Source organism: Marmota monax, unplaced genomic scaffold (assembly GCF_021218885.2).
Source record: "Marmota monax isolate L192 unplaced genomic scaffold, Marmota_monax_Labrador192_F-V1.1 WCK01_AAM20220418_F8-fsc00034, whole genome shotgun sequence".
Classification (NCBI taxonomy): Eukaryota; Metazoa; Chordata; class Mammalia; order Rodentia; family Sciuridae; genus Marmota; species Marmota monax.
The window spans coordinates 5,590,240-5,603,049 of record NW_026693934.1 but is presented as its reverse complement, the minus strand read 5'-3'; the positions used below and the strand labels follow the sequence as shown (position 1 = coordinate 5,603,049).

General features: G+C 36.5%; 1 protein-coding gene across 1 annotated transcript in view; it reads left to right on the top strand.

Annotated features, from left to right (window-relative positions):
* The window catches only part of Hnmt (histamine N-methyltransferase), a 43,634-nt gene that overhangs the window by 5,296 nt on the left and 25,528 nt on the right, over window positions 1–12,810 (top strand). Inside the window, exon 2 of the mRNA XM_046463765.2 lies at window positions 1,508–1,560. Within this exon, the coding sequence (XP_046319721.1) occupies window positions 1,508–1,560 (53 nt within the window). The remainder of the gene's footprint in view (window positions 1–1,507; window positions 1,561–12,810) is intronic.

Below are 12,810 nucleotides of genomic sequence, written 5' to 3'. Positions count from 1 at the left end.
GATTAGGGAGGAGCATGGACAGAGGAAAAGAAAGAAACATGTCCATTTAAAAAAATAAGTCCCAGTGGCAGAGCAGCAAGGGCTATGTTCAGATCATAAAATGGCCCACTGTTACACAAACACAAACATCACCCAGTTCATGTTTTCCTTCTACTTGTCACCTCTTCTCTTCTCACTCTTTAATCTGATGTTTGGCCTTAACTTTCTTTTAAGCCTGTTGTTATCAAACCGATTCATATTGCCAAATCCAATGGACATGTTCTCCTTTGTTATTTCTTTGACACTGCTGGTGGCTGTCTCTGTCTCATTCCCCTTGCACCTCTGAGCTTTGTCACTCTTTCCCTATTTCCATTGTGTCTTCCTTATAATTCAGTGACTTTTAAAAGTTTGGTGCTACATCATCATCATCCCTCTGCTCTTCTCGCTTGGCAACATTTTGGGGTGGTGGAGTGCACTCTCCTGCTTGGCCATTACCTTATGATGATTATTTTCCAGAATACGTCATTGATGCCTGACCCTCTCCTACACAGTTAATTTTGCATGTCCAAGTATCTTCTGAATTCAGATTTCTGAATAAAAGAACTGACAAAAGGTAAACTTGCTGTGTCAAACTATATTCTCTGCCACCCTTTACCCACAGAAACATGACAGTCATTGTACACTTATATTTTTTTTCCTGACCCCTTTCTATCCATCTACAAGCAGGTGCTACTAACTTACTTGCCAGTTCATCTATTCTTCTCTGTTTCTAGTTCTTCTCTGTTTCAGGGCTTTGTTATCTCACATTTCAAACTGAGAGCCAAGTAGTATCTTACTCATTTTTGAACCTCAGAATCTAAGGCTACATACATAAGTAATAGACATTGTTTATTGAAAGAAAGGTGGGAAGCTGGGAATAGTAGTGCACACCTGTAATCCCAGCCGCTTGGGAGGCTGAAGAAGGAAGATTCCAAGTTCAAAATCAGCCTCAGCAACTTAGCAAGGTCCTAAGCAACTGAGAAAGACCCTGTCTCAAAATAAAATATAAAATGGACTGGGGATGTGGCTCAATGGTTAAATCCCTGGTACCAAAAGCAAAACAAAACAAAATGAAGGTGGGAAGAAGGACAGGAAGATAGCAGATATCACAGACATAGGGTGAACCTCCTGTCCTTTGCCCTGTGTACTCTGAAGGGCTGATCACGTCACTGGACTCAAAGGTCCTCATTTATTTTTTCTTGTTCTCCAAACAATCTTCAAGCAAATGGTATGTCATACCTTTACAATGTTCCTAGAGCTGTGTTTAAGTCTCCCAGGTCAAGACTGTTGATGAATGGAATCTGTATGTTTACAAAGACACTCTAAAGAGGGCACTAGAACCACTGAAATAATTGAGACCTTTCATGTTAACCCAGTTTCTGTTTATTGTATTTTTAGTCTATTTTCTTCAAATAGACTTGGTAATCAGATTTTACAAAGCACCTTGCACATTTTTTGTAAAGTACATTTTTTTTTGTTTGTTTTTCAGGATTGGAGATGCAAAATCAGAAATTAAGATTCTGAGCATAGGCGGAGGTGCAGGTATGAATAATACATTTTAAAAGTTTGTATTTTACTGTAAACATCATGTTATTTGATGGCTATCTTTTTTTATTCTTTAGAAAAGCTACTTTGTTTTTGGAAAAGATCAGCACATTAAAACTAGCAATATCATGTCAACTGAGATGAATGCCCCTATAGATTTATAGTTTAGGGCATTAACCTTCATTACTATCTGTAACGTGGATAAGTGACGTGACTCTCTTATCCTTTTTACGAATGGGGAAACAGAATAATTTGGAAGTTTACTTTTATCCAAAATGATTTCACAGAAAAGAAGAAGTTCATATGAAGTTTCTTAGGTTTGTGCCACGGGAAGCCTGGTCCATGCATTGGTCACTGGTATATGAGCTGTGGTTCATCTAGCCTCACTAGAAAGAATAAGTGCTTGATGGTGTAATTCATTTACACTGTTGTGACGCTACTTTTCAAGTTGCATTGGTCTAAAACCACTCCCTTCTTCTGGTTGAGTTTCAAAACTGCCTTCTAAGCATTTGAAACACTCCCCAAACCTTTTAAATATGGTCCCACTATTCTTGGAGCTAGTGCAAAAATGTGAACTCTGGAAAGGCAGATAAATGTGATGTCATTTCTAATGGCCCCTAATGATTTGTATGATCTAGGCTGAGACAAAAGCTGCAGTTTTCTCGTCAGTAAAATGAGAATAACGGATTTTTATCTCATAGGATTGTAGTGAGAATAGTATAATTAAAATGTTTATAAAGTGCTTAGCATATTGTTGTTCCTATAAGGCAAGGGCTGTTCCCTTCTGCAAAAATAAAACAAACTTTAACTCATGACTTTGCCTCTTACCAATGCCCAAGTAGTATTTGCTTTATTTTTAAGTTACTAGTTATATGAAAGTTTGAGTTAATATGTTAATATAAAATATGTTAATATAAAATATGTTTTATTTAGATACTGTTTTCTTTTACTGGAGCACTGGTTTAGTAATGATTACCACTTAGTAACACTGATACTAACAATTGTTACTTACTGCTAAGTGGTAATCTCTGGAGTACATGGGTTCCAGTGACACATGAATGAGTTGAATTTTGACCTATGTTAACACAAAGAAAACCCAGAGCACTCTAGCAAGATGGAGTGACTAGTTTTTGATAACTTTATTGGTTCATTTTTCACAAAATGCACTGTGATATAATCTAATAAGGACAAATCCTTAAAATCATTTTACTTTGTTATCATCTTTCACCAAGAAAACAGAAACCAACAAGGACAAATAATGAAGGATATTGTTATGGATAATACTATAGAGAGCGTTTAAGCTAAAATACTCCATTATTGCTTACTGATACGATAAGCCGGGAAGATTATATGATACTGTAAGCCTGATGAATTGCCCAAAGAGTGTCCTATTAATTAAGTTAACCAAGACAGTCATTTCCAGTGTGTTTTGCATATGAATTTCAGGCAACCAACAGGCAAGGAGAGTATGACTTGATAGTGTTACTTGTGCTTGGACAAAATGAGAAGCCCTAAAAGAAAAAGTAATTAAAAACAATCTCTGTCATGACCCAGTTAATTGACCTTTTAATGTAAAGTTAATTGAATTTCTAATGCAAATTTATCCAGGTCCTTATGAGCTATCTAGAGAAAGGAACATTTGGCCTGTACAGCATTTCCTCACAACCAGGTACACCTAGAAGCTAATAGAGAGAACATACGAAATAAAGGGAATAACCCTTGAAGTTCTTCTGAGAGAAGCTGAACATTGTGTGAATAACAGGCTCTGCCTTGCAGAGAATATGGGTGCTCTTCAGGGTCATTCTTCATATGAAACTGATCAGAAATGTAAAAAGAAATTCAAGTTATAGATACTTAGCTCTCACTACCTAAGTGAACTTCATGAAATCAAAAGCAATGCATTTAAAATCCCTAGGTCTAGGTATTCTTGTTGTGAGCAAAAGCATTTTGAGGGGAAGGAACATTGTAGTTAATTTCAGTGCTCTTCTATTAACTGGGTGGCGATTATCTAATAACCTTTCTTTGCCTAACTGCAAGCATGTGCATGGAGGAACTGCCCATCCTTTCCTTAGAGAAATGGTCTCCCATGTATTCTATGATCTACAGTGTGCCTGAGATTGTACATTATTTTTCCAAATCAATCACTTAACTCTAATGCCTGGCAAATGAGGCCATTGGCTTTCTCCTGCACTTTGTGACTCTGTGCTCAGCTCCCATAGTACAATAGTGGGATCCCACTGCAGTCGTGGCTGACGGGCCTCTCTGGTTTCACTGCCTCAATGTTCTCTTCTTGGTTGCCCAGACAACTGCAGGTGTTTTCTGCATATCTGTGATCATCTCTGCATTTGTAACAGTGCTACCATTTCTTCCAGCACAATTGAAAAACATACCCAAAGCAGACAAAGTAGAAGCTTCTTAAGTGAAACTGCTGCTTTTAAGCCACTTAGTGCTCATGTTCTTTGGGGCTTATTTGGTTTCCTTTTCAGAAACATGAGCAGGGAGTGTATGCATGTGCACCCTATCTATTAACCTCTCTTATTTAAAGGCTGGTGTTTGTGTGGAGAGAGTTCCTATAGTTTATGGAAAAAATGTAAGATATTTGAAAAAGGTGTTGGACACTTCAGTTCAAAAGCCAAGAAATTATCAGGGCTCTAAGCAGTTCAAAAGAAAGGAAATTGATGGTAAACTCTTTGGTGTAGGATTTCAATAATCTTTCACATCAGTAAAATACAGTCGATAAGCAGCACTGTTAACCATAGATTATATGTTCTAGTGTTAGGAAAATGTGTGTGATAAATACTATATGAACCCCCCAAAAGAAAGTGGAGGAAAACAAATCATGAATAGAATTAGAGACCACATAGCTTTCAGAGAGCCCAAACTGAGAAACTGTGTGTGTATATATGCATGAGTTTGTGTGCTTTAATGAAACATAAGGAACAGCTAGGATTGCTTTTTTCGGGGTCTCTGTGTATTCATATCATATTAATTTCAGCAATTGTTTTTAGGTTTTAAGAATAATTGCTTTGTATTCTAAATCTCACAGAATCTGCTTTTGGGTCCATCTTTAACATTAATGCTTCCTAAAATTAAACCACCCGGTGGAGCTTCATTATTATTCATCCTTTAATGAGTATTATATTTATGCTAGATGGTACATGGAAAAAAATAAGCCCATATTTCTTTTGGTAAGGGAGAATGCTATTAATTTACAGTGCATACATTTACGCCTGGAAAAACATTCCGGAAGGCAATAATGGGCAGCATGTTCTCCTTGCTCTGGACTTTGCTTAAATGAGAATCATTCCATCTGCCTCTCAGTTCTTATGTTCAAATGTCAGGAAGTTGTATAAGGGTTAGACATAACTAAAATTCAAATAATTTTATTCTATCCAGTTTTTATTTCTGTTTTCATTAACCTCTAGTATACCAATGCAATTGCCATACCATATACAATATCATTGCATATATGTTTATTGATAATTATTTAATCCATTTAGGCAACTCGCATATGGTATTTCAAATGCATATGGTATTTCATATCTTTTTGGTGATAATTTTACTGATATCTGTTGAGAACAGTTAGGTGTTTTTCTTGCTCTGCAACACATAAATACCAGCATTCCTATATAGGTTAAAAAACAGAAGAGACTTTAGAAACCATCAAAACACTCACTTTACAAATAAGAAGCCTGAGAACCATTAAATTTGAATAAAACCCAGGTCTCTTTAGTCCAGTCCAACAAGTTAAGTTAACAGATATAAAAAGTAATTATTAACCTGGCCAAGGAGAGATTAGTTACTTAGTAATGACCAACTATTTGAAAATCTAATTTTATCAGATTCTTAATCTTGGCTTTTTTCATAAATGACATGTTAAAGTGACACAGAAATTTATAACTTTAAGCTAGTTGGACAGCAGTAGAATGGATGTAATTAGAGTAAGAACTAGAAGAGCTAGTATGTACAGTGTAGAAACCAGGAGGTGGCAGGAAGCAAAGGTTAATGTTTTCCAGTGACCCAGTGTAAGCCAAGAGTGTAGAGCAACAAATTAGGAATGATTAGGGAAACATAAAGAACTTGGACTTTTTCTTTTCTTTTTTTAAAAATTTTCTCCAGGAAAAAAAAAAAATTTAAAATGCTCTTATTGCCATCTTCAGATAGATCCTGTTGAATAAACTGCAAAATACTTGCACCCAAGAGGCCAGTGGTTCAAAGTTCCAGAAAGTGGTTTCTCAGCTCAGTATAAGAAGTTGCTAATGATCAAACATGTCCTGAATTCGCAGGCAATAGGCAATAGTGTCATCTGTCACTTTAAGAGTATCGGCATAACTGAAAAAGTACCTCTCAGACATGTTATGGAATCTACTTGGACATTGATGCCTTGGGTGTTTGGATTCTTAAAGGTACGTTCTGTCCTGAAAAATCTATGGTTTCTGAGAAACCTTTCAGGAAAGAGGTGGGCCTTTATCCAGCTGTATCACTGTTAGGAGGAAGGTTGCTCAGAAAACACCAAGTCCCAGTTTTGTCCAAATTGAAGAGTCTTTATTTAGCCGGCGGGCCAGCGACTGCTCCCCACAGGACCCATAACTGTCTCTGCAAGGAACAGCAGCAAGCCTGAGCATATTAGGATATTTAAAGGTAAAAACTGTAAAAAACTATATCCGGGTTGCCCGTATAGTCTGGCCCATAACATTGTCACATATTATTAGGCTTCCCATCATAAAGTGAAGGTAAGAATGGACTCCTCATGTCAGAGATGCATGTGCTGGTATTAAGTGGCTTAAATTGCAAAGATTTACTCAGTAGTGAATGTCAAACAGAAATCTATTCACTAATTAAGAGGTCACATCCCAAACTGGCACAAAACCCAACAAGAAACAAATGCTTCAGGAAAACTACAATAACTATATAACACAGACTTTCAAGTAGATTGCAAATAATCCATACTGAATGAAAAATACTCAAATGCTGATGACAACAACAGAAAGACCAAGGCTCTACCATAGGACATATTTTCCTCTGTCAGTATTACCTGTGTCCAGCCATTGCTGCTTTCTTATTAATTCTAAGGCTTTACAATTGAGTTTATTTGCTTTTCTAAGTGTACAGTCATTTAATCTGCAAATAATGATAGTTTTGTCTCCACTCTGCTCATTATCTCTTGTTTTTCTGTTTCAAGCCTTATTAAATTAGCCAAAACAATCTTGTTCACTCTGCTTTTAATGACAATGACTCCAGTGTTGTACCATTATGTTCCATTCTCTCAAGTCTGTAATGTACTTGTTTTTAAACAATACTTTCATATTCACTGAAGGTTTTAAATACAATACAATGAGGCAAAGTCTTTTGGTACAATTGCATGGGGAGAACTGTTTGTTTTTTAATTACTTAGTTATGAATGTATTTAATAATATTTTGGCCTCAAGATGTGATTATCTAAAGTAGTCCTAAATCTTACGGATTATATATCACTATAGCTTATATCCTTCCAATAATGGAATAACTGCTATCATCCTGTACATGAGTAAAACAGTTCTTACTCATTTAAAGTTACAAGCAATTAGAACCTGGACTAAAACTCGTTTGCATATCTAGACACCCTAGGAATTTCACTTCCTCCATAAAAACAAACGTGGTGATTGTTACGGGCCAGGCTATATGGGCAATGACCAAACAGACTCCATTTTACCCTGAGACTCCATATCATGTAATAAATGCTTCTCCAATGGGAAAGCCCCACCTCTGTACCCATTAATAGTTACCTAGCATAGCATACTTGGCAACATAAAATAGCAATTCTTATACAATGTAAAATTGTTCTCATTGGTTTCCATTTTTCTTGGGCAATGTACTTTGTCAGAGATTGATTGTCTAGACATTAGTAACCATTCTCTAACTTGTACTGAACTAGGGTCATTCTGACCTAGTTTCCTTCTGCTTGCTGCTGCTATGCCAACCTGGAAAATCCCATGGGAAATAATGTACCCATTGCATTGTCTCCTAACCACCCAATTCAGCTTCTGTACCTGTTTGCTTGCAGCTCCGTCAACCTGGTTGTGGTTTTTGCGGTTTTTATCTTTAAATATCCTAAAATGCTCAGGCTTGCTGCTTTTCCTTGCAGAGACAGTTATGGGTCCTGTGGGGAGCAGTCGCTGGCTGACCGGCTAACTAAAGACTCTTCAATTTAGACAAAACTGAGAGTTGGTGTGTTTTCTCAGCAATCTGCCACACAACACCACAAGGTGTTTGTGAGCTACAGAGATTGGCATCAATGCCCTGGGTGTCTTGTAACTTTATCCCTATTAACAGGGAAATACTGAAAAAAAAATGGTTAGGTGCCTAATTACATATTTAATACAAAATTTTAAAAAAAACCTATTTGAAGAAAAGATCAAATTTCACTGAGAACAATTTAAGAAAATTGAAGAAGCCAATTGCTATTGCTATGTGGAATCTTTCATGTAAGAAGTAAGGAAATGAAAAGAAGTTAAATTCTTCTGAAAGTAAATTGGCATTTTGTGTCAAGAACAGTTCTGATTTTCATCTAATGTACACTGGCATGGCCATATTGGTTGTTGAAATGTTGAAATTAAGCCACTCCTCTACCACCCCACCACAACCCCATATGTTGCTTCAGCATCTCCTGGTTGCCCAACCCCACCTCTCTGCTCCCCATATCCAGGGCTCCAGCAAGTAGATTGGTGGTGCCCACCTAAGAGGGCCACCGACTGATACAGTTCAGGCCACATCTTTTCTGAGCAGCTTTGTACCCTTTTCCTTAAGCCTTTTTTATTTTTTAAACCTCTGTCTTTTTTGTTGTTGTTGTTGCTGTTTGAATACCAACACAAATTAAGAGTCCCATTCTAACCATTAATTCTACTTCTCAGAATTAACCTGAAAAAGTTAAGATTTGCACAACAATTTGTGTTTCATTGTTGAGCTCTTCATAATAGTGAAATACCTAAAACTATATATAATTAACTATATGGTTTTTGTTTTGTTTTGTCTTTTTGTGGTACTGAGTGTTGAACTTGTAGCCTCAGATGTGCTAGGTCTGTACTTTACCACTGTGCCACACACATAGCCCCAGTTCATTAGTCACCCTCCTACACAGACAGAGAGAGAACAGTCATGCATCATGGAACAATAAAAATACATTCTGAGAATGCATCATTAAACGATTTTGTTGTACGAATATCATGAGTTGTACATATACAGATTGAAACAACTATGATATCACTAAGCCATGTCAACTTATTATATGTACAGTCTGTTATTGACTGAAGTATCATGATGTGGTCTATGACTATATATTGAGCTTATAAAACAAACTGCATATAAAATATATTCCTTAATATATAAACGTAAATAAAGCATATTTCCTTTTATAAGTATATGTAAATATGTATATATGTACTTTTATTTTATTTATATCCGATATAAATAAAAGGTTAATAATTAATATCAGTTATCCCACATATCCATTTAAGAGAATATAGTGTGGCCACTGTAAGTAACATATTCAGATACATTTTGGTATATTCGTAGTTTAACTGTCAAGTAAGAAAAGCAGAATGATTCATATAGATAATGATTTTCACCTGGGTAGGCAAAAGAAAATGTTTTTCTTGAAGGAAACAAAAAAGCTTAGGAAGACAATAACTTTTGCTTTTTCTAGCAATGAGATATTTTTTTCTACTTTGTACCATCTATGTCTAGAATTTTCTGTGTATTTTATAGCTAGGGATGGGAAAAGTAACCTAATGAAAACTTGATTTTATATTTGAGACATGACATACGGTCTGAACTCTGACTTCTTTCTTCTGCTGCTAAGTAGCAGAAGCCCACAGCACTGTCCCAACCTATGTTTTCATGAGAGTTCTCCTTTGTCAGACTTTGATTCACCTGTAGTAGTATTGTACTTGTATAAATACTTTAGGAGCATCTCCAGCTACCTTATAGATTAGAAGGGCTTTTCTTTAAAGCTCAGAGTTTCTTGTCTGTCTGAAGGAAGTGCATATTAGCCATGATAATTAGGCCTGGGACAGGTGATGGTGGTGCTGATTGAAAGTGTGGGGCTTGTCCTCTGATCCGTGAGGTGCTAGAGTTTTTCTGTGGATGATTTCCTTACTCCACAGGACAGCAGACTCCCAGACTCCTCACTCCGGAGTATAAATGACTGATAATTCTCTTCAGCAAGTTTTGTGTTTTAACCACCACTAATGGCTACAAGCTAATGGAGTGAATCTCAGTGAGAGAAGGTGAAAGAGCGAGCACAGCACAGATGAAGTCACAGCCTCCTGCTTGTCTGGGACTACTCTTGCCAGTATGAGTAGTTTCATTTTACAAATCATGTCTTTGAGAGTAAAGATGCTAAGAGGATCTATTTCATTAAGTGGAGCTGAATATAACTTTCAAACATTACAATAATGAATGTATAGAATTTGCCCCTCTTTCTATGTATGGCTGAAGTAGAATTGCTGTATCTATTTATTTGAAATTTATAAACTAAAAGTTAAGGCACAACTAAGTCTTTTTCTAAGTCGTCTATGAAATATCTCTAACTTCAGTGTTTAGTACCCTTTGGAACATTTTCCTTCTTTCTTCCTTCTTTTCTTTTTTTAATTCTGTGAAATTATGCTTCAGTAACCAGGTTGGAGTCCTAAGAAAAGTAATACTTCATGGAACATTTTCTTTAACTTTATATTTCATAGAGCATTTTGGCTGTCTTTTCTTAGGTATCCAGCACTTGCAAACCATCCAGACAGTAGATTTCCTGGACCAAGGGCCCGAAGACACATGACAGCAAATAGCAATGTCCTTTTGACTCAGAATTTATATTTATAATCCCCTTACTGAGGCCCTGCAGCTATTTTAATATTCAGCTCTCATTCTTCCATACTGACAGAACTGCTTCAGTGCTAAGATGCTTTCTCTGAGAGGCGGGGGGGGGGGGAGAGAAACAGAGAGGGAAAGAGAAGAGGATCTTGTCAAGAATCTTCTATCTTCCACACTGCAGTTCACAATCAGATTGTTCTTGCTCTAGTTGCAAACTCATAGCTGAAATGATTTTTCATCACTAAGCATGGAGTTATCTCAGCAATCTTTCTTCCTTAAAACAATTTTCCCCCCATATTTTAGGAGAGAGAACAAGGATGATAATAATCTTATTGCAACATGTAATATAATAACTTTTTTCCTGTTGATAATCTCAGGAATTCATGTATATTTCGATATGAGAAATGAAGCAAGAATAGACTGAAATCAAATGGCAAGAGATATCACAGTCTTTAATCCTCCATTTTCTTGACCTACAGATTTTCTCATTTGGGGAAGCCCCAGGGTTTTCAAGCAGGGATTTGAGTTTCATTTTCTGTAGGATCAATCAGTGGGACAAGCCAGACATCACAAATACAAGATGAATGCTTTTCCAAGTTGTCATTTTATTATGGAGCTGCCAATTTAGAAAGGCAAATCTTCATTCTCTTTGTTCCTATTCTCCTCCAGGCTTCTTTTAAATGTCACCTTTTCCAGGAATCTTATTTGACCACTCAATTGAAAATTACAAAGCCTTCCACCTGCTTACCCTCAGTTTTTGCTGCTTTGGTTTTCTCTATGGCACTGGTTGCTATCCATAAAGGCTGGATGTTTGGGTTTGTATTATTCATTGCTCCAGTGACTAGAACCTGGCTTTTTAGTAGGTGCCCAGAACTATCAGTTGAATTAATATGATTCATATGTAATAGCTTCAATTTAAGGAACACTTACTGTATATCATAAACTGTGGCAAACCGTCTCCACATTAATTCCTTGAACATGGTGACCCTGTGTTTTGTCTCTATAACTTCCTACTTTTTTTTTCTTTTTATAGTTTCCCCCCATCTTTAATTAAATGAATTTGGATTTTAAACAAAAATTCAACATTTCCTCTGTTGTCATATTAAATGTAACCATGTAGTTCAGGTTGTAGAGAAAAGTTGTCTAGAAAATGAGACACTGACGCCTCTCTTTTCCTAGTTTTTTGATTTCTTTTCACTACCACTGTCAAAGATCTCAATTAAGTGTCCCTCATTAAATGTAGTCACAATGCATTTAAAATAAGGCTTGTGTGAAAGCAAGATATTATAACTAAAAAAATATGTGATCTTAAATAAAATGCTCAACATAGGCCAGAAAGGAGACTGGAATGGATTGCAGTTTGAGGAAACATGTAGTGTAACAGAGATTTGCAACAAAGCAGGTTTTAAAAACTTGGTGTTTGTTCATTTTCCCAAACAAAAAGTCAGCATCATTTGTTTGATAGAAAGTATCACAGGAGTGGAAAGAACAGATAAAAATCCACAACCCAGCCTATAAGAAAACAGCTAAAATTTATTAACTTTTGAAGTAAATTATGGCCATGTAGCTTCCCAAAATTCACCAGTCAATAGCTGTAATAAAAATTGTTTTCTCCCCCTTTATCTGCTATAATAATATTAAACTGCCTTTGTACATTTTAGAAAAAGAATCCCAGAGGAGTTAAGTTCTGAGGCAGGCCTAGTCTTTTCTGGGTATATTATTAGATATTTCATATGTCATCACATTTTGTTCTCCCGGCAACTCTGTGAGGCTTCACTAAATTGAAGAAGCTAATGTCCAGATGATGGGAGGCTCAGAGGACTTCAGATCAGGTAGTAGCAGGTGGTGGAGTTGAGAGCCAATCCAGGTGTAGTTTTCCGTAAATTCCCTAGTTTTCCCCTTATATCACGAAAAATATGGAACATACCAGTTACACATAATTATATAGAAAGTTCTAGAATAAGTGGTCTAAAACCTGGAGGAGAGCTAACAGTAGACACGCAGACTAGCCCAATCCTCTACAAAGGATTCCCTCCCCTCCTCACTGGGCTCTTTCTCCCTTGCTCATTACAGCCAGTAACTCATCCATTGCACTTTCATTGCTTTCCTAACAAAATCCCATATGGTACTGTAATAATATGCACTTAGTGTGTTACATGTCTCCCATTACCAATCTATACCTTTTTAAAAATTCTTCTCTCTATTGTATATTTTCTACTACGTACATTGACAGAACTAAAAAGTACTTTTCTTTGTCAACCTTTATGAGTTTCCTAATTAGGATGGACCCCTTTAGTGAAAGACTGATTAACAAGAGATAAACCAGTATGTTTACTCATGGACAGTGCTCATGATGTGAGAGAAACCTTCATGAAAAGTAACTCAAAGCAGTGGCTCCAGAACACT